This window comes from Ciconia boyciana, chromosome 4, assembly GCF_034638445.1.
Source record: "Ciconia boyciana chromosome 4, ASM3463844v1, whole genome shotgun sequence".
NCBI classification, from domain to species: domain Eukaryota; kingdom Metazoa; phylum Chordata; class Aves; order Ciconiiformes; family Ciconiidae; genus Ciconia; species Ciconia boyciana.
In genome coordinates this window covers 22,659,823-22,679,723 of record NC_132937.1, presented here as the reverse complement: position 1 = coordinate 22,679,723, position 19,901 = coordinate 22,659,823, and the positions used below count along the sequence as shown (strand labels likewise).

Genomic DNA, 19,901 nt, shown 5'->3' with positions numbered 1-19,901 from the left:
CTGCTCCTGCATCTCCCAAAATAAAATTATCTTGACCAGGACCAGTTGAAACTGTTTCCTACCATTGTTAAGGTGATTGCCTGCAGGAGGGGAGGAAGCCCGGAGCCAGGACAAAGCCAGCAGGGTGCAGCCTATGGAGGCATTCAGGTAGCAATTGCTGTGCCCTAGGCTAGAACCAGAGTGTAGCTATGGGACTGATAGAAAGCCACCAAATCCCCCTGCTCCCACACTATGACATCACTGATGACGTAAGCACCACCCCGGGCTGGCAGAGCAGTGGCACCAGCCCTTTTCTGCGTGGGCTGCAAGCCCCCAGCCCCACCCAGTGCTGCTCATCCAGTGGGGCATCTCTGGGACTCCAGGCGCTCCCATCCCAGTGGGCTGCTGCACCATGTTCCTCTTCTCCAAAAAACACAAGACCCCCGTCAGCACTTACACCGACTCCTACCGCCCGCCATGCTCTGTCAAAAAGACCATCCGAGAGCAGGCTCCACAGCAGCTCTGGAAAGAAAACAAGTTTGTGACGCAGGTAAATGCCGCAGGAGGAGGAAACCTCAGGGTTTCTACCCTTAACCAGCTGTGGATGCTCAGTGCTGGGCAGGGGGGTGGCACAGGGACTCACGGGGTGCTGCACTGCATGTGTGTAATGGGGGGGTAGTGCTCTGGGGATAGGAAAGCATTTGACACCCCATGGCCTCTGCTCGCTGGCTTCTTGTCCCCTGGAGCTGCACCCCACAGTGGCTTCAAGCTCTCAGGGCTGGCAATCACCAGCACAAGATCTCATGTGTCAGCCCTGTCCATCAGGAGGTTTCAGAGTGTGCAGGGGGCAGGATCTGCTGAGGAAGGGGAAACTGAGGCAGTGTCAGGGCTCAGCCCAGGGCTCCTGTGTGACACGGTGGCAATGGGGGGGCAGATCAGGTGGCTCTGAGAGCTGCTCCAACACACAGCCCCCAGGCTAAGCTCAGTTCTGTCTGGGGGGCCTTCCATGCCAGAGGGACTGTGCGAAGGGCTGGGGGGAGATCTGAGCACCGAAAAACCCCTCCCAGCCCTGGTCCTGGAGGAGGAGGGATCCCTGAGCCATGGCCTCACTGTGAGGGGTGGCTGTGGGACATGCAGTTTTCCCCATGCAGGTTAACAAGTGTGCAGACTCCAATGCAAAGCATGCTGCAAACTGGCTCATCTCTTGCAGCCTCAATTAGCATGTGCATTATAATGAGGGAGCCAGCAGAGGGCATGGAGACGGGTGTCACCACTCTGCAGGGACAGAAATGGCTCATGCAACCAGGGCACCCGTCTGCCCTGCAAGACCTCAGCCCTACTGGACTTTGTCAGCTGCAGGACATTGTTTTGGTCCTGTAACTCCCTTCCTAACCTCTGCTGGCCCCATACATGGCAGTCCCAGTGCACCCACCCCATGTCCCACACCGCAAAGTGCCCAGATGCCTATCGACACCCTGGGTGCAGGGGGAGAGGAGCCAGTGATGCCCAGCCATCCCCCGTCCCCCGGTTTCGGGCAAGAGGGAAGCTTGGGGGTGGGGATCATGGATGCTGCTACGACCCCCCATGCCCACCCACTGCAAGGGGAGACTTGGTGCTCAGATCTCCAGCTGCGTCTCCAGTGATAGACCCTGCCCAGTTATCGGCTTCACCATGTGCCCCGACGGCCGCGAAGGCAGATGCTGCCACGTGGCCTGAGTGTCTCTCCCCACTCCCTGCTATCTATAGGGATTAAGGATGCCCCCGGTGCAAAATCCGGCGAGCCAAGGTCAGAACGAGCTGCTGATTAAGGCGGCGATGCAGGAGTACTACAGGAACACCATCGACCTTGCTGCCTACTGGCCTGAGAAGCACTGGCTGGCCAGGTCTGAAGGTACCGCCGAGGTTGCGACTGCCCCGCTGTGTCACACGGGGCACATCCCCATGGGGTCAGGGGGCTGAGGGTGCCGGAAGTGGCTCTGTTCATCTCCCCTTCTGCATCCTGCATCACCCCCACAGTGGGGAAGGGACCCTTCCTCAGCATCTGCGCTTGTGGCTTTGCCACAGCCACCTGTCCCCGTCCCTGCACTGAGACTGTCCCTGCCCCAGCGATGTCTGCAGGTCCCCAGGGTTCTCTCCCCTGGTGACCCCTAAATACCCCTTGGTGGTAGGTGCTGCCTGGGGGACACCCTCCTGGCACCCCATAGCCCCCAGGAACCAAGGCTGCGTGGGCAGGGACAAGTGACCAACAAGCTGGAAGTGGTGGGTGTCACCTCCATCACAGATCCTTACCAAAGACCCCAGGAGCAGCACATCTGACATGCTCCCTGGCCCTGTGGCATTGCATTTCGGGGAGAGGGGGAACAGTCAGGACTCTCCGGCCATCCCCCCACATCCCCAGCACCACAGGGCATCCCTGCCTGTTGCTTTTGTGTTGCAGAGAAGTACAACCCAGTTTTTGTCAACGAGAACAAATACATCACCTGGAGAACAGGTCCCTGCAACAGCACAGCCTGGAATAAGCACTCCTCTTACCTCCCCCTCCTGCCCAAGGTAGAGTCCAGCTCTCCTGGCCCCCCCAAACTGGAGCCACCTCAGGTGCCAGCACCTTGGGCTCTGCAGCAAAAGGGGAGCAATCCTCCAAGGGCTGCCGTCTCTCCTTTCAGGAGACAAGGATGGAGACCTTCCTGCACAGCATACCCATGCGGTACCCCCTGAAACCCACCTGCCTCAATCAATGTGGTAACTACCCTCGCCCTGTCCCTGTCCTCCGGCTGTAGCTGTGCCTGTGCCATGCTGATGTCCATCCAGGTGATGGGCTGGCTGCTCCTCCTCGTCCTTACCCTCGCTATCCCTCCGCTTGTAGAGAAGGACGTGGTCACTGACATGCTGCACAGGCTGCCCATGTACACCATGACGGGGAGGGGACCCTTTCAGGGCTACTACAGCCCCTGCTCTGGACGCTACTACTGCCTGCAAGGGATGGACTACTACGCTGATGGGGCCTCTGCCATCAGAAGTCATCTCCACGCACTAGGAGAGAGGGCTGTAAGGTTGGGATGGCTTTGGTTGGGATGGGATGGGATGGGATGGGATGGGATGGGATGGGATGGGATGGCTTGGGATGGGATGGGATGGCTTGGGGTGGGATGGCTTGGGGTGGGATGGGATGGGATGGGATGCTTTGTGTTGGGATGGGTTGGGTTGGGATGGACATGACTTCCCTTGTCCTCAGGGCCACCGCTCACCCTACCTCCTCTGTCTCTTGCAGGAGCATCCCGTGCTGCAGTTACAGCCCCACAGCAATGTTGTGTACATCTACACATCGCCCCCAGCCATCCTTCCCCTGCAGGAGCCCTAGGTGCAGACAGGTTCAGTGGGGGGAGTGCTCCAAGCCGGTTGCCCTGGGGAAAAAGCCTATTATTTTCTCCTAATGCCAGCCAGCCACTAGCTCTCTTTTCATTAGGGTTTCAAGCAAAATTGCTCAGACGGTTATTCTGGGGACGATGGTGCAGACTGCAGACCATCAGGTCTGATCATCAGGTCTAGCAGGTCCCATCATGGTGCCCATGTAGGCAGCGATGCAGCCGCTGCACCTCCATCTTGCAGGCTAAGTGATTAAGTGACCAGGGAGGGCAGGACACATTGCGGTGTTGGGCTGTGGAGCATGTTGTTGCTACCCGTGGAGAAGCAGTTGCCAAATTTACTTCCAGGACAGGTGTTTCTATGCTTGGTCTCATCCAGCGGTCCTTGGGACTGTACGGCCCTTGGGACTGTATGGCACCTGAAACCTTGCTGGCACACCTGAGCCCGGCTGCATGTAGCTTAGCACCTCCCAGATTTTGGGGCTACATCAGTGTTTCTTGTGCTGCTCTTGTATTTTCTGTTGTCATTGTTTGCTGATCTTATCCAAGAACCTGTTCTCTGGTCATGCTGTTCGTTTTGCAGTAATCAGCCCTGTCCTTCACCCACTGAAGGTCCAGCAGCACCTTTTAATCCCTACATGTTTACCTTTAGGATGTCTCCATTGCTGAGGCAGCTTTTTTCAGCCCTGGGGAAGCAGCGAGGGGAGAGGGGAGGCTGTTCAACCAGCTTACTCATCACTCTGCTACTGCATCAACCCTCCGTGGGCCAAAATTAGGCATTGGGCTTTGCAGGAAATGTGTGATTGACTTTAAATTCCTGAGCCCAGAAAGTAAAACCAAACAAAGGGTACAAACAGGGAGCACTGGGTTCCCCACAGACGTCCCTATGCCTGAGCCTTGGTGAAATGTTTCTCAAGGTCTTCTCCACTGAGAAACAGGCAGATTTCCTGGACTGGCATGGCTCTGGGAATGAAGGTTTTAGGAAAACGACAGTGCAAGAGAGAGTGGGTGTTTGCAGGGTGGGAGACCTGCTGGAAGCAGGTCGCTGGGATGGCAATGCCAGGGAGCTTCAGCTCTTCTGCCCGGGCTTCGCTTTGGCCTCCGTGCCCAAAGACACACTGCAGTGGATGGGGGCAGCTGCACAGCCACTGCTCGCCCCTAAGCAGCGCTGGCAGGCAGAAGCAGGTTTTCTGCTCTTCTTCCCCACTGGAGTTTCATCCTCCCACGGCTGATAACTTTATCTGCTCTCCTAGGTGGGACACGAGCCACTTCAAGAACATAGGAGGAGTCCAGAGAGGCAGCTACACTATCCACCCTGAGTTTATCTCGGAGGCTTACTCTGCCTCGTGGCACTGGTGAAGAGCAAAGATGGGCTTTCATTAAAACTGGCTTGGGCAAGCGTTCCCCTCAGACCCGTTCCTACAGGCTGGGGAAGTTCCCGGGGAGGGGGGAGAAACTTCAGCGACTGCTGTCTCGGTGAGCGTTTTAATAGCCCTCAGGGACTGGTACTCTGCCACCACCCGCAAGCTGGAGACCAAGAAAGCACACAAGTAAAAGCTCTCAGAGCATAGTAACCCAGCCAGAAACAGAAGCGGTCATTGAACCTGTGTTTGTTGGCTTCGTGCTGGTCTGCTTAGGACGTGCTTGCTTTTGACAAGTTATCCAGGAAGAGCTGCCATCCATCTGGGATACCCAGCACGGACATGGGCTAAATACGGAGGGGGATTTGAAAGCAGCACACAATTAATGAAGGCATGAAATGCCCTTCTCTGACTATGCTCTGGGAGCCCAGTGTCAACGGGGAACACCACCTGGGGCCTTCCACATGTGCCGCAGATGATAAACCCACGGGGCTGCGGTCCCCACGGGAGGGATGCTCCAGCACAGAGCCACCCGGGGCTCCACGTCCCTCGCTGCCACGCCGTGCCCACCCCAAGCAGCACCCCGACCCTGCTTGGGGCAGGGAAAACCCCACGAAAGCCCCATCCCGGCCCAAAAGCATGCCGGCACAGCTCCACCGCTGCCAAACCCCAAGTGCCCCCAGCACAGCCCCAGGGGCACCCCCACCCACGAGTGCCCCCGGGCATCCCCGGCCACTCCCACCCCCGGCACCCCCGAGGCGGCCGGGGCAGCGGGGGCGGCGGGGGCCGGACTACATCTCCCAGCGGGGAGCGCCGCGCCGGGGCGGGCCGGGGGGGCCGGGCCGGGGCCGGAGCCGGGGCGGGGCGGCGGGGAGCGCTCAACCCCGGAACCGCTGCGGGCCGCCGGCTGCGCCCAGCCCCGCGGCCCCCCGCTCCCTCCCCGGTGCCGCGCAGAGCCCAGCCATGGCCCGGCGCCGCCGGTAAGTTTGCCGACCCCCCCCGGGGCCGCCCGCCGGGGAAGGATGCAGCAGCCCCCGGGGAAGGTTTGGGGTGCGCATCCCCCGGCATGGGGAGGATGACCGGGTGTGGAGTGCGGGGCTGGAGGCAGGCGAGGGGCTGCCCCGTCCCGCAGACCCCCGGCTGCAACCGGCAGCAGGGGCAGGCTCGGAAGGGCCCGCGGGGAGCGGGGTGTCAGTGCAGCCCTTGCACCCTGACCTTGGGGTGCAAGCCTTTCGCACTCCGCTGTGTAGGGGCCGTGCAAGTTTTTCTTGTGGTGGTCAGGAGTCTTGCCGCCCGGAGAAGATTAACGCGGCCCGGAGACATGTCGCTGGCTCCACTTGCAAGGTGCAGCTTCAACTTTTGCCGCCAGACAGATGTTTGGCAGTGAAAACTTAGGCAGATGGGTTTATGCAGCACATTGTGCAATGTACTGGATTGGGTTTGGAGTGGTTTCTGGGACAGCCCCTCCATCAGCAAGTGCCAGCGGTGATGGCGAGTCGCCAAAGCTGTTTTAGAAAGCACAAATCCTTCTTTCTCTTCTTCCTCTCCCTCTTCGGATACTCGTGATGCCCAAAGGGCAAGTGCCCAGCACAGCAGACACCTGCAGCCCAGTGGCAGATGACGGTCAGGGGTTTGTGTCTGCATGGCTGGATCTGCACATGGAAGAGCTGCCAGGGAGCAGTTTAAGGGATTGATGATTGCATTTGGCCAGAGGTTGTCCAGCATCATTGGCTGTTGGATACAGATGGAAATCCGGGGTCCTGAGTCGCCAGCCCAGCTCCGTGAGCCATCCGCCACTCTCTGGAGCTGCCAGCAGCTGGAGTTTCATGGGGACTCAATGTCCGGAAAATGGCAGGGGCCGTGCCAGAGGGATGTGCTTAGGTTTCCATTTCTTCCCCGTATCGCGTTGTAGCGCTTCGGTGTTGGGGTGGGCTCGGGTTTCAGCCTGCCTCAGCATCCGAAATGCTGAGTATTCCCAAAGCGCTGAATCAGCTCTTTTAAGAAAGGATCTACGAGGGCAACACGGGGCACCAGGTCCTGCTGTGGGACAGTTTGTCTTGGGGGATGGAGATGAGCAGGAGTGAGATTAACACCCGCAGGAGCACTGGGGAGAGAGGCAGTTGGAGTGATAGGGCGGTAGAGGAAGCACATCTTGTACCAGCAGGAATTGGGCTGGGGCACCAAAAGACAGCGAGCGGCAAAGACACCAGAATCCTTATGGCTGTGTATCTTATACAGCACACATGGCAAATGAAAAAAGCTGATAGCAGACTGATGCCTTGCTCAGGGCTTTCATATGCCTGCCCGCTGGACCAGCCCCGCTGGGCCACGTCCCTGCCTGGTGCTGGCTCCTTCGGTGGGAGTGATGAAATTATTACACTTATCACTCTAGTTTCTTTTTTGGGCAGAGATTTATATCATCCCGGCATGCTGGCATGCGGAACTCCTTGTATTTGGTGTTTTGTTTTTGCCGCCATCAGGCACAAGCTGGGTGGTTTTAGTGGATGCCTCTCCAAGAGCTGCTGGCCCCACAGGTGCTGAGGAGCTGGCTGCTGGGCTCTGGGTTACCCCATGGACCGCGGCTTCGGGGCCAGGCTGCCTCCTGCTCCCCAGAGGCTGTAGGATATCTCCAAGCTGGACACAGAGATGTCCTCGAAAGGAGAGCACCGAAGCTTTCTCTCCCACGTGTCCAATGCACTTTGATACAAGTGGTCCAGAGAGCTCACTTGTTTTAAAGTCTCCACAAATCTTTCCGGTTCAGACAAATTCAGGCGCTGTGATGTGCTTCCAGGCAGGGGAAAGCGAGAGCCCTCGGTCATGGTTTAGTCATGAGCCAGCAGCATGGCAAGTGGTGTGCAGGGTTAAAGTGAAAACCCAGCTTATTAAAACTTCATCTTGCTAATTAGCACAGGGCGAAGAACAAAGATGATGTTGTAAAGGGGGAGTTGTCAGGCGTGTTAAATATTAAGTCATCTGCTGCCAGAATTGACTCCCAGTGGCTTTTTTGTATTCATGGTCAGACACTGGATGAGGTGTCTAAATGGGTTTGGAGCATCACTTGACACTGGCAGCTTTAAGGGACATAACTGGGCTGTAAAGTGATGATTCCTATAACATAGGTGAAATTATTTAAGGCTGGGTAGAGCTAATGCCGCAGCTTCAAATCCCCTGTCTGCTCTTGCAGACGGGGTGAGGTGCTGGCGGCGTGTCTGCACTTTGCAGATGAGCTCTGTATTCACGTGGCCCCCTCGGATGTGGGGTTTATCCTCTGGGTGCCCAGTGCTGTTTAATCCTGGCTTACGAACCAGCCGGCACAGTGGGGCTGCTTGTTTCTTTTTGCTCAAGGCAGCCTCGTTACTCTGCTGAATCATGACTCTGCTTAAAATCGCAAGACTTGGGGAAGAAAAAAAACCAACCCTGGGCTGGTTTTTATTTTGCTTTCTGATTTTGGAGAGCCTGCGAACACAGGAGGGAACAAGCCTTCACCAGCCCTTCCCGCTCACCTGGCAGGAAGGCAAGATGCCAGCCCGAATCCCGTGACTCCAGGAGCCAAGGCTCGGTGAAGCTCGCGCCCTTCGCGCCACTGCGATGCCTGCGGCAGCCGCCTCAGCACGCCCCGGCCAGAGGGTTGGCTGCTCACGCATCCGTCACGGTGCCTGAGAAAACACGCCGGTGACGCACTGGGTCCCCTCCTCCTGCCCGCGGACACATGCTGCTCAGGGTGCAGCCAGCTCGTACCCCCGAAACACCCTCGCACAATGGAGAGGATGAAACTGCCAGGGACATGGAGACATAGCAGAGCTTATATTTTATGTGCTTAAAAAGCCATCTGTGGCGAAGCCAGGCGGCAGGCAGGGATCCCTGGGAGGCATGGACGGGTAAGTACCGGGCACCGTGCCCCCAGCGGGATGAGCTGCCTCCTGGCCCCGGCTGTCCGTATCCGACAGCTGGGTTGTACGGGGAATTTGCTGCCGTGTCTTGCCACAGAGGCAGCAGCCCAACCGCAAGCAGCTGTCACTTTGCAGGCAGTGCAGAGACCGCCCTGACCGCAGACTTTCCCCGAGCCCCTCGGGCCAGGCAGTGTGTCTGTCCCTGCTGTGACCGCAGCAGGGACGGTGAAGGCAGGGGTCCCCCGGGAAGGATTGCGCTGTGTCCCCCCTGGCTGTCCCTGTCCTGCTAAGGCAGCCACTGCCCTGGCTCGGAGGCCGGGGCTCTGTGCCACCCACATTCACCCTGGGGTGGCTTGTGCGCCGAGGGGATAAACCCAGGTCCCTGGGATGATCCGGTGCAGTATCCGAGGGGATCCTTGCGGGTGGCTCTGCAGGGCTAGGGAAGGAATCAGTGCCTCTGATCCGCAGGGGGGGCTGGGGTGTGTGGGGAGCAGCCCTGTGCCCTGTGCCAGCACTGCTGCTGGGTGCCCCCGCCTGTCCCACCCGCTCCCATCAGCGCCAAGCAGCTGGAATGGTGATTTCACCCTTTGTGACTCCAAAAAGCCCCCTCCATAGAACTCCAGTGCTGCTGCAGACCTCACCAAGGGAAATGAAACCCCTGGGAGAGGTTTGCTTGTACCCCCTTGTCAGATTTGCGAAGTCCCTTAGGCAGGGCTGGTCCCCCACGGGGGGTTGCAGAGCAGAGCCAGGGCTGTGCATGCGGAGGCTTCCCTCCCCCCCCAGCTGTTTTGCAGAGAAGTAATTTCCCCCTTAATTTGCCATCCTAGTTCTCTGCTCTTTTATGGGGTTGGAAATGCCTCCCGGTGAAATCTGCGGTGTTTCATTAGCTTGACTCCTGCCAAGATGTTTGGGGAGGAGGCGGCAGCACCTTGCACTGGAGGGGAGGGTTTCCCAGCATCCCAGCGTGGGAAGTGGGTGTGTGTCCCTGGCACAAGCTTTGCCCCTGGCGCAGCTCAGATGGGACCCCACCAGGGCAATATAGACCAGTTAAATGTTATTGACCCTCTTTAAACGGATGCCCTAATTGTGAAGTTGCTGGGGTTAGTGGTGCTGTGGGTCTCGCAGCCTGTGGTTAGCGGCAGTGTTGGTAAAAATAGAAGCGGTCAAAAAATGGATTTTTATTTTTACTCCGTAAAGTGTGACCTGCTCAGATGTTTTGCTTTCAACTCGAGTTGAGGCAAGATGACTTGCTGCTTCCACAGAACGGGAAGAAAAAGCTTTGTTTAGGGTCAGCTGGGAAGCTCAAGTGCAGCAAGCTGCAAATATGCTTTGACACCCTCCCTTCCCGTTTTCTTTTTTTTTCTTTTGAAGAGTTTAAAGGTCACCACAATGTCATCTTGGAGCAAAATAACAAGTTTGCATTCCAAAAAAAATGCCAAGACAGGCTTTGCATGAGCAGGCACCTCTGCAGGCTGTGCTCATGAGTGCAAGGTGGCAGGCGTTGTCTCCGGGGAGCTTGGGAGACTTACTTCTCATCTGGGACAGAGCCAAATCACCGGCTGGAGAAAGTACGTTTTGTAAACGAGGCAAAAAAAGAGAGGGGCCAGACGGGCACAGAGTGAGATCCTATTTTTGGAGACCTCCCTGGCCCATTGGTGCACTGGGTGATGCCTGCAAACACCCTTCTCAGCATCTCTGTTGGAGCGGTACCCGAGTGGGCGACATCCGTCAGCCCAGGGTGACCACAGGGGTTTGATCCGGGCCCAGCCAGAGTGACCAGAGCAGGATTAAATCCGCCAGCTTGGACACCTGGCTTGCACATCCCTCTGAGGCAGATCGGTGTCCAAGGGCCAAAAAAGGCTGCAAAACCTTTCTTAAAAAACACATTATTTCTCTACTGGCAGCAGCAGTGATCGTTTCTTCATGTACGTCATGAGCTCCAGCCCATGGGGGGAAAAGAAAGAAACAGCCTAAAAATAGAGCGGCTTCGAAGTAGTTCATAAATAATAAACCGGCCTCCTGAAAGGGAGATGAAAATCCAGAAACTCCCTGAAGCCCTGGGAGCTGCTGTCAGTTTTACATGGAATGAGGAGGTGGCTGTCCCCACAGCGGCAGTGTCGGCCATTTCTTGGGCTTAAAACCCTAAATGAGAGCTGGGAAAGAAGACACCGTTTTTCCTCTTTTTTTTTTTTTTCAGAAAACGTGAAAACTTTTAAAAAGTCTTTTCCCAAATAATTTGTGAGTCCTGCTCAGTGGGCAGCTGCAATTTATTTTCTCCCCCCTTGAGCTTTGCAGTCCCCAAGGCACGCATGAGACACAGGCATGCCTCTGGTAGTGATAGGTATTTGCATCTCCCTCGCTGGCATCCCAAAAATTCCCAGTGCCGGGAGCTTGTTTGGGCTCAGCATACCCATCTGTATTTCCAGAAGCATCCTGCCACTTGTGGCATTGCTCAGCTGTGCTCATTTTGGCCGAGACCCTTCTGCAAACCTCCCCCACCGCCTCATCCCCAGTACAATCCTGCACTGCTTCTGGTTCACCCTAAACAAGGAGGGGTTGATAGAGGGGATGAATGTTTATCCCAAGCACAGCAACTTCCCACCACTGTCTCCTCTCTGCCTTTATTGCCCCAGTTTTGCTGGACTCGGCCAGCCTCACATCACACGTGCTGGTAGCTGAGGGCCACGTTCCTGGGGTGCAGGATCGGGCCCTGGGTGACACAGTCGAGGTGGTCGGAGCTGTCACCATCCTGTGCCAGAGCTACCCACCAGCAAGCAAGGGCTCTGTGGGACTTGGCCGCGGGACAAGTCGTTTAGCAAAACCTAGCGCCCGTTCAGGCTAATCGCTTCCTAATGCTGCTGTAATCCCATTTAAAGCAACTGGCAGCCTAGAAAGTTATCGACTCCCAGGGGAAGGTTAAAATGACCTGACCGGCAATGAAGAAGTTCCCTGAGCTGCAAGTTCTGGCCCAATACATGCTGCAGGACAAATATAAAATGCCGTATGTTTTGTTGAGCCCATGCCCAGGTGCCGCCCTGGGTTTACATCTCGGCATCCCCACAGTGGAGCAGTGGGGTTTAGGTGATGCTCAGGACACCTTTCTGCTTTGCCCGCCCTTTTCTGGGGAGAAAGATCTGAGGTGTTCTGGTGCTGTCTGAGGTGCAGAGGAAAGTGTGCTCCAGCTTGTCACGCCTGTGGCAGGGAGAGGGTTTGGTATTTCATTTTGGATCTTTTTCTTCCTTTTTTTAATAAAAGAAACCAACTCCTTTAGAGGGAGTCACTGCAACCAGCTTCATTTGTGCCCAAAAAGAGAGTGTTTTCCTCCGGTTTGCCCAGAGCCAGCAGGCTTACAGCCCTGGGGCTTGGGGAGGAGGCGGTGTGCCCATGTTTGCTGGCACTAGGCAGGTACCGGCCAGCTGCTCTGCAGCTTCTTTCCTTGCTCTGCTCCTCCTGCAGCCAGGTTTGTTTCTCGCTCTCCCGTGTCCTTACTTTACTTTTCCCCTCTGGATCCCTGGCACTGTGCTTGGCCGAGCCCAGCCAGCCCACAGCCAAGAAAAAGCCATTAGGCTCTTGGCACAGCCTGCTTCCCTGGGGCCAGGCAGGGGGGAGCGTGGCTGGAGCCGAAACACAGCCCGGGTCCGTGCTGGATGGAGGAAAAACCCTTTGGAGGTCCTGCACCTCTCCCTCCCAACAAAATGAGCCTTTCTGCCACCCGGAGCCATTGCAGAGGTAGTGTGCATGGCAGGAGCGAGCCGCTCTCCTCCCGCCTGGGGCTGCTGGTGCGGCACCTCCCGCAGCCATGCTCTGCTGCACATACACCCCCTCCGTGCCCCCCAAAAGCAGCCACAAGCCGCTGGTACCCTGGTCGCATTTGGCTGTCCAGGGGCTGCGGAGAGGCAGGGATTTACCCACCTTTGCTGCAAAGCATCCCAGGGCTGGAGCAGCCGGGACACACAGGGGATGGGGGGGGGGTAGGCGCTGCAGATGACCTGAGTTAAATCTGCCAGGGAGGCAGTTTGATTAAAATTAGGAGCGGCTGCCTGGAATTCATTACGTGGTGTCATTTATGGCTCTTAATTAGCCCTGTCCCTTAAAGATACTGTCAGTGAGCTGATCCAGCTCCTGCTCAGCCTCCTCCTATCCCCTTCCAGTCTCTGCTCCTGCCTCGCTGAAAGTCTTCCCCCCAAAAAAAATTAATTATGGCAATGATTTGGCCCTTATTGCCCTGGGGTTGTTCTCTGCATGGGGCTCAGGCTGTTCTCCGCACGCGTTGTCTGCCCCAGGTAACTGGAGATGGTGTCTGGTACTCGGCGTACAGCACGTGGCACGTCCCAGCCCAGCGGCGGGGGGGGACATGGGGCGTGGAGCTGCTGAAATGGAGTCAGCAAAGAGATGACAAGCGGCCACTTGATTCAGAGATTCTACTGAGACTATTTATATCCTCTTATTTTTCAGAGACGGGTGCTCCGGGACTCGGTGGAGGTGGGAACTCTCCTAACAGTCTGTGGTCTTCTGAGAGCCCCAGACTTGCTGCAAAGAGATCTTCCTTTCCACTCCTCTGCCAAAAGCACTAGAGTAAACAGAGCACCATGTACACCTTCCTGCCCGAGAACTTCACACCAGTGAAGCAGAAGCCCTCCAAGGAGCTGAGGCCCATGCTCGGGGCCATCTTGCTGGGCCTCATCCTGTTCATTGCTGCAGTGGTGGCCTGGTGCTACTACACGGTGTCCCTGCGGAAGGCGGAGCGGCTCAAGACGGAGCTGATGGACCTGCGGGCGGACGGCTTCGTCATCAGGAACCAGCACGGGGAGGTGGTGTTCCGGCTGGCCTTCCACTCGGGCAGCCTCGACCTGGAGTCGTGCTCCAAGGAAGGCGAGATCTTGAGCTGCACGCGGTCGAGCGGGGGGCCACTCAACTTCTTCATCCAGACGGTGAAGCCCAAGGACACGGTGATGTGCTACCGCGTGCGCTGGGAGGAGCTGGCACCCGGCCCAGCGGTGGAGCACACCATGTTCTGGGAGGACGCCCACTGGTACGGGGGCTCGGAGATGAGCACCCAGCACTGGCCCATCCGCCTGGCCGGCTACCAGGAGCCCGTGCCCTACGTGACGAGCGATGTCTACTCCTTCCGCGACAGCTTTGGCGGCATCCTCGAGCGCTACTGGCTCTCCTCCAAGGCGGCGGCCATCAAGATCAACGACTCCGTGCCCTTCCACCTGGGCTTCAACGCCACCGAGCGCACCCTCTTCTTCCAGGCCCGCTACAAGGACTCCCCCTACAAGCCCCCGCCGGGGCAGCAGCCCTTCCCCGAGCTCAGCTACCGGGTCTGCGTGGGCTCCGACGTCACCTCCATCCACAAGTACATGGTGCGCAGGTACTTCAACAAGCCCTCCAAGATCCCTGCCGAGAACGCCTTCCGATACCCCATCTGGTCCACCTGGGCACTCTACAAGAACAATATTGACCAGGATAAACTCTTGCGATTTGCCGAAAAGATCAAAAAGTACCGTTTTAACTGCAGCCACATTGAAATTGATGACAAGTACACGCAAGCCTATGGGGACTTTGACTTTGACCCTGTTAAGTTTCCCAACGTGACGGAGATGTTTGCAAAACTGAGGGAAGATGGGTTTAAGGTCACCCTGTGGACTCACCCTTTCATAAACTACAATTCCTCCAATTTTGGGGTGGGGATCGAGCGTCAGCTTTTCATCAAGGAGCCATCTGGGCGGCTGCCAGCCATGGTGGAGTGGTGGAATGGCATCGGGGCCATCCTGGACTTCACCAACCCAGCGGCCCGGGACTGGTTCCAGAGCCACCTGCGCCAGCTCCGCCACAAATACGGCATCTCGTCCTTCAAGTTCGATGCGGGTGAGACCAGCTACCTGCCCAAGCAGTTCAGCACCTTCCGCCCGCTCTCAGACCCCAGCATCTGGTCACGGCGCTACACGGAGATGGCCATCCCCTTCTACGAGCTGGCCGAGGTGCGCGTGGGCTACCAGTCGCAGAACATCTCCTGCTTCTTCCGTATCATTGACCGTGACTCCGTCTGGGGCTACGAGCTTGGTCTCAAGTCCCTCATCCCCACAGTGCTCACCATCAGCATGCTGGGGTACCCCTTCATATCTGCTGACATGATTGGAGGAAACTTCCTCCCCAACAAGACAGACGGGGCAGTGGAGATCCCCGACCGGGAGCTGTACGTGCGGTGGCTGGAGCTGTCGGCCTTCATGCCCTCCATGCAGTTCTCCATCCCGCCCTGGCTCTATGACAAGGAGGTGGTGGAGATTGCACAGAAGTTCACGGAGCTTCACGAGTCGCTGGTGGCCCCGCTGCTGCTGGAGCTGGCCGGGGAGGTCACCGACACAGGCGACCCCATCATCCGTCCCATCTGGTGGATCTCACCCCGCGATGAGGCCACTCACAGGATCGACTCCCAGTTCCTCATCGGGGACACCCTCATGGTGGCCCCCGTCCTGGAGATGGGCAAGCAGGAGCGCGACGTCTACCTGCCAGCGGGCAAGTGGCGCAGCTACAAGGGGGAGTTGTTTGAGAAGACTCCGGTGCTGCTCACGGACTATCCCGTCGACCTGGATGAAGTCGCCTATTTCCTCTGGGTTTCCTAATGGGCTCCTCCATCAGCTTTGGGATAACCATGCCTTACGTAGGACTTTGTAACGAATAATAATTCTAATTGCACATTTCTTTTGAGACTGTTGTTGAGGAAGGGAATTAAATAGGCTTCACTGTCCTTGGGGTAATTTTTTTTTATTTGGAGGGGGGTGATCTTTTTTTTTAATTTGGGGCAGGTGCAAGACTCCGGCTGGGTTACAGTAGGCAGAATTTTCTCTGTATAGGCCAGGAAGGAGTTATCAGTCTGTCTGCAGACATGTAGTAAACCCAATATCTTTTCAATTCCCAAGGATTTCAAGAGGTGGAAGTTGGTTGGTGCCAGTGGGAGCGTTTCTGGTCTTGTGGGAGCACCCGGCGCTGGGCATGGGAGGGTGTGACATGGGAGGGTTGCTACAGAACAGCCTGCCTTAAGTTTTTTAATATGTCAAATATATTTCAAAGGACTTTTTTAAGAGCAGAAAACAAACTAGGGATACATACATATACACATATGGTTTCTTCCCCCTTTGATCTACTGTGGCACTGGACTAACAGTTGCCCCGTGCTCCTGCTTTCCCGGGTACCAGGCGGGCCAGGTTACTCGAGTGATGTCCAAGTATTTTAACTGTATGGAGTGCGTATCGCTTGCTGGGGCAGCTGCATCCCACCTCCTTGCCCATTTAACAGCCGCTGCAAGGCACTTGCCTGTGTGTTTTGCCTTGGGTGTCAACATTGCCTTTCCTAGAGCAGCGCTGTCCATACCAGCATGCCCCATTTGTCTTTTTAAAGCATTTATGGCCCTGCTTCATTACATGATTATCCTGCTGATATCATCCCTTTTGGTTTGTAAGGACAGATGAGCTTTCAGGTTTGTTGATGGCAGAAGGACTGCCTGGAGCAAAGCCGTTCTCAAAAAGTATGTGCGGCGCTTCCCCGGGAACAGCCGGTTCCCGCAAAGCAGCACGTGTCTTGGATTGACGGTGACGTTTGCTGCTAGCCGGCTTGCTGGTGGGTGGAAAACACCGGCTTTTGCACTGATGGGTCTGTGCCAGCGGGTGTTCTCACTGCACCCGCAGAAATGTTCTCATCTGCCGTGAAATTAAGCTAATACCCATCTCTGTCTCAGGTTGCACTTAGAGGTCATGATTTTCTTGAGGGTTTTTCTGAAGCAGCCCTCCTCTCTCCCCTGGAGAATTAGGGGCCTTCCTCAGGCAGCTTTTGAGGTGTTGGAGGTGGGATTGCTGTCAGAGGCTTCTGGAGGGGACACGGGGTGACGTGGTCTTGCACCCCAAGTCCCCAGCAGCTGGGATGGAGCTGCAGAGATGCTTCTTTCCCAGCTTTCCCATTTGGTTTTGTATGGGAAGATGCATTTACAGAGAGCCATGGGCAATCTTCACTCCAAGACAGAGCAAACAGGATTGAAGTCTGGCTGCCTTCCTCCCCAGGGCAGGACATTCCCGGCTGTGCCCTGGTTGGGAGTGTGTTTCAGTCCCTGAATTTTTAATGACCCTCTGCAGAATTGAACTCCGTTGGCTGGGAAGGTTTGGGGCTCCCTGCCCAGGCTATGGCCAGCCAAGGAGAGCTCAGCATCTGCAGGGTTTCTCATGGGATTGTGTCTGGGCTGAGCGTGGGTCCGGCACAGGTCTGCCACCCGGGGAGATGGTGCTGTGTTTTGGATAGGGTTGTGTACCAGTGATGATCTTTCTCACAGCCCATCTCTGGCCTTTGTAGGAGGCAGAAAAGGAGATGCACTAAAGCTGGGGGTTGTGATGGGGATCCAGGAGTAGAAATTTAGGCATTTGGGGCAAAATCTGAAGTGCTTTTATAGTTAGGAAGGAAGTGAGGAAGTCCAGTTTGATGGACTCTTTGGAACATCCCTTGAGGTCTGAATCTGCCCTGCATAATTTGGTGTTTCAGCCTCAAAACAAGATGCAGGGGAGCCCTGTAGGTCCCTGCCCAGATGGAGCACAAGCATGTCACAAAGATTGTTCTTGCGGCTTTTAACTATGAAGGACTCAGGTTTGTTCCCTGCCACCAGTGCAAATGGTGGTTATGTTACAAGTTACAGACACCCTCTGGCAAGGATTTAATCCTGGAGCCGCAGCCTCAGTCATCAGGGCACTGGCAGGATTTGGCCCTTGGACTGGAGGGTGGAGGTGAAGGTGAGGAGCTCCTGGAGATGAGTCTGACCACAGCCTGCAAGGAGGACAGGGTGCAGAGAGGGCTTCTCCAGCCCCAGAAATGCATAAAGGCCATGCTTTGAGGGGCTCCAGCTCTTCCCTTTCAACCTTTGCTTGTGAAATATTTGTCATCCCTTGGCATGGGAGTCATTGGGTGGAGGAGATGTTGCTGCACGGCTCAGCTGCCAGTGAAGAAGTGGGATCCTTGGCACAGGACTTCATGGGAAGGATCCCAGCATGACCAGGAGATGTTGCACATCTTCTCCTCCCCTGTCTCCGCTGTGCCACTCACTGCATCCCTCACTAGTAAGGGGTGAGGCTACGTGAAGAGAAACACAGCATTCCTGTTAGTATCCCTTTATTATTAAAATGATGGGAGCAGCTGGATGAGTGCCTTCAATCTCCTTGCAGTGGTTTCGGGTGCTGTCAGGAAGGTCATGGAGGAAATCCTCCATTAGACACACTGTCTTCCTTCCCCTCCCCTCAAAAGAAAGGATTTTATTATCAAAGTTTTAATTTTCTTTTTATTTAACTATACGAATAAATGGGTAAGATTATAGAGTACCCTTATTTTTCTAAATGCTGTAGTTAGGGCATAAGTGGCCATGGCTGTTCAGTGCTCCAGCTAGGAGAAAGGTAAAGATGTTGGGAGGATGTAAGGGATGATGCTGAAGAGCGGGTCCATATGGGTAGCTCTCTGGGGGTCCATGGCACCAAGCCTTCCCCACATTTTGGGGACAGGCTCAGCGTGCTGCCTCAAGCTATCTCACAGGCTTCTAGGTGCCCTTTCCATCCAACTTTTTACCAAAACCACCATTTCTAACACTATGCTGTAGCACTGCAGGACTTGAGGACCTCTAGGACCTCCCAGACCACAAGCATTCTGTGCACAGACACCTTGGGAACTGCTGCTAGGGAGATTTCTCTGATTTACACCATGGGTCACTGGCCAAAGCAGGGTTTAGTTTGACTCAGCCAAGGAAAAGCCCCAAAACAGGTTTGGGAGTTGGATTCAGCCTTTTCCACCCCAGCCCACAGCAGACCGTGGCTGAGCAGCAGGTCAACGTGATGCCTGTGTGATTGAATTTTGAAGCTTGCACTGTCATGTATTGGTTTTCTGGATGCTTGTGTTTGCACATGCCATCCTACATTGGACTGTAATGCTGGTGGGTTTGTTTTTAACCACTTTTCTAATTCTTAATTGTTATGAAGACAGAACTGTAACATGAATCGCCTTGATTGATATAAAATTTTGGAAAACAAAAGGAAGTTTAACTATGTCCATCTGTACCAAGTACCTGGTGGTTCAGGCAGATTTGGGGCTTTTTTCATCCTAGACTTCACTGAAATCAGAGTTGAGATTGTTGGTTTATTTAAAGCTTACAGCCTGCAGCTTTGATGTATGTTTTAAAGGGAGGAGCTGGCAGCCACCCCACTCTTGTGTTTGCAGTGGCAGCAGGAGATGGGGATATGGAGATGACCCACTGGATCACAGAACTCTCTCCCTTGGGTCCCGACAGCAAAGGGAATAGCTGTGCCTTAGGGCTGGCCTGGAGAAGATGGTGTCCAGGCAAACCCCGATGCTCCATCTGCCCCCAGGGGTGGGGACCAGACCGTCACGCCCCTATTTCTGCTGACATCCACCCAAAAAGGGCCCATTGACACCGACTCTGGGGGGGTTGCTGGTCCATGCTGCTCTCAGAGGACACGTGCTTTGGGACTATTTGCAGGCGCTGAAGAAGAGGAGCCTGCTCTTGGCTTCCCTCAGGCACTCCAGAAGGTCCCCAGTGCCCCTGGGGTCCCCCTTTCCAGATGGCGCTGACAGCTGGGATGGGGATGGAGTAGATGTTTGTGGCTATGGGAGTGCCAGAAATGGAGCGTGTGAAACTCACTTAGGAGCCTGCCTTGCCCCACGCCACCCCCTTTACCCCATACAATGTTTTTCCTGCCCTTTCTATTGTTGCTGTACAAACCACAGCCTGCCTTGTGCCACCTGGGCATCACTAGCAGTGGCCAACACATGCAGCTTGGCCGGAGGAATGAGAGGGACTTCGATTTGCTCCTTTTGCAATAAAAGACATTTTCCCAGTGCTTTTCCTTTGCCTTCTTCCTTGGGTGCGAGCAGCATCCATACGCTCAGCTGATGCTCATATGGAGGGGAATGCAATGCTCACGTGGGCTGGAGACCTAGGGGCAGGTTGGCAGCTTGCAGCACTTGCAGTCTTGCAGCAAAGCCTCAGTAATGCAGGAGTCCTCCCTGGAATCGGTGGGTTTGGGTCTGGTCTGCATCCTCCAAAAAGCTGGCACTGTGTGCAGGGAGGGTGTGTGAGGCTCGCTGGGAACATGGGGACAGCAAGTGGGGTCTGCTCTGTGCTGGGTCCCAGCTAAGTGGCAGTGCTTGAAAACACATCCATGGTTGTGTACAGCACAGGGAGGTGTGTTAATGGCAAAGTCCAAACCCCAGTGGGGCTACAGCAAAGCCCAATTCATTTCGAGGAGGTGCCTATAGGTGACAGC

General features: G+C 55.7%; 2 protein-coding genes across 5 annotated transcripts; both read left to right on the top strand.

Moving 5' to 3' along the window:
* Positions 1-391: 391 nt before the first annotated feature.
* SPMIP6 (sperm microtubule inner protein 6) lies at positions 392-4,700 on the top strand. Its single transcript, XM_072859681.1, has 7 exons — positions 392-529; positions 1,726-1,870; positions 2,417-2,529; positions 2,643-2,718; positions 2,843-3,029; positions 3,248-3,337; positions 4,595-4,700. Exons 1-7 carry the CDS (start codon positions 392-394, stop codon positions 4,698-4,700), a joined length of 855 nt encoding a protein of 284 aa, XP_072715782.1.
* Positions 4,701-5,565: 865 nt separating this feature from the next.
* Positions 5,566-19,439, top strand: LOC140651027 (myogenesis-regulating glycosidase-like). Of its 4 annotated transcripts, none has more exons than XM_072860060.1 (3): positions 5,596-5,682; positions 8,158-8,580; positions 13,048-19,439. In XM_072860060.1, exon 3 carries the CDS (start codon positions 13,182-13,184, stop codon positions 15,216-15,218), a length of 2,037 nt encoding a protein of 678 aa, XP_072716161.1. In that variant the 5' UTR covers positions 5,596-5,682; positions 8,158-8,580; positions 13,048-13,181; the 3' UTR covers positions 15,219-19,439. The 4 variants fall into 4 exon arrangements, with proteins under 4 accessions (XP_072716160.1, XP_072716161.1, XP_072716162.1 ...); XM_072860061.1 differs by having other exon boundaries at positions 5,608-5,682; positions 8,213-8,580; XM_072860059.1 differs by lacking the exon at positions 8,158-8,580 and having other exon boundaries at positions 5,566-5,682.
* The last annotated feature ends 462 nt before the right edge of the window (positions 19,440-19,901 follow it).

What these genes read in the sequence shown, in the direction of transcription:
- LOC140651027 (XM_072860059.1), top strand. Translation starts at nt 13,182, where the DNA reads ATGTACACCTTCCTGCCCGAGAACTTCACACCAGTGAAGCAGAAGCCC.
- SPMIP6 (XM_072859681.1), top strand. Translation starts at nt 392, where the DNA reads ATGTTCCTCTTCTCCAAAAAACACAAGACCCCCGTCAGCACTTACACC. An exon ending in ACCTCCCCCTCCTGCCCAAG is followed by an intron (nt 2,530 to 2,642) that starts GTAGAGTCCAGC and finishes CTCTCCTTTCAG; the next exon opens with GAGACAAGGATGGAGACCTT. An exon ending in TTCCCCTGCAGGAGCCCTAG is followed by an intron (nt 3,338 to 4,594) that starts GTGCAGACAGGT and finishes CTGCTCTCCTAG; the next exon opens with GTGGGACACGAGCCACTTCA.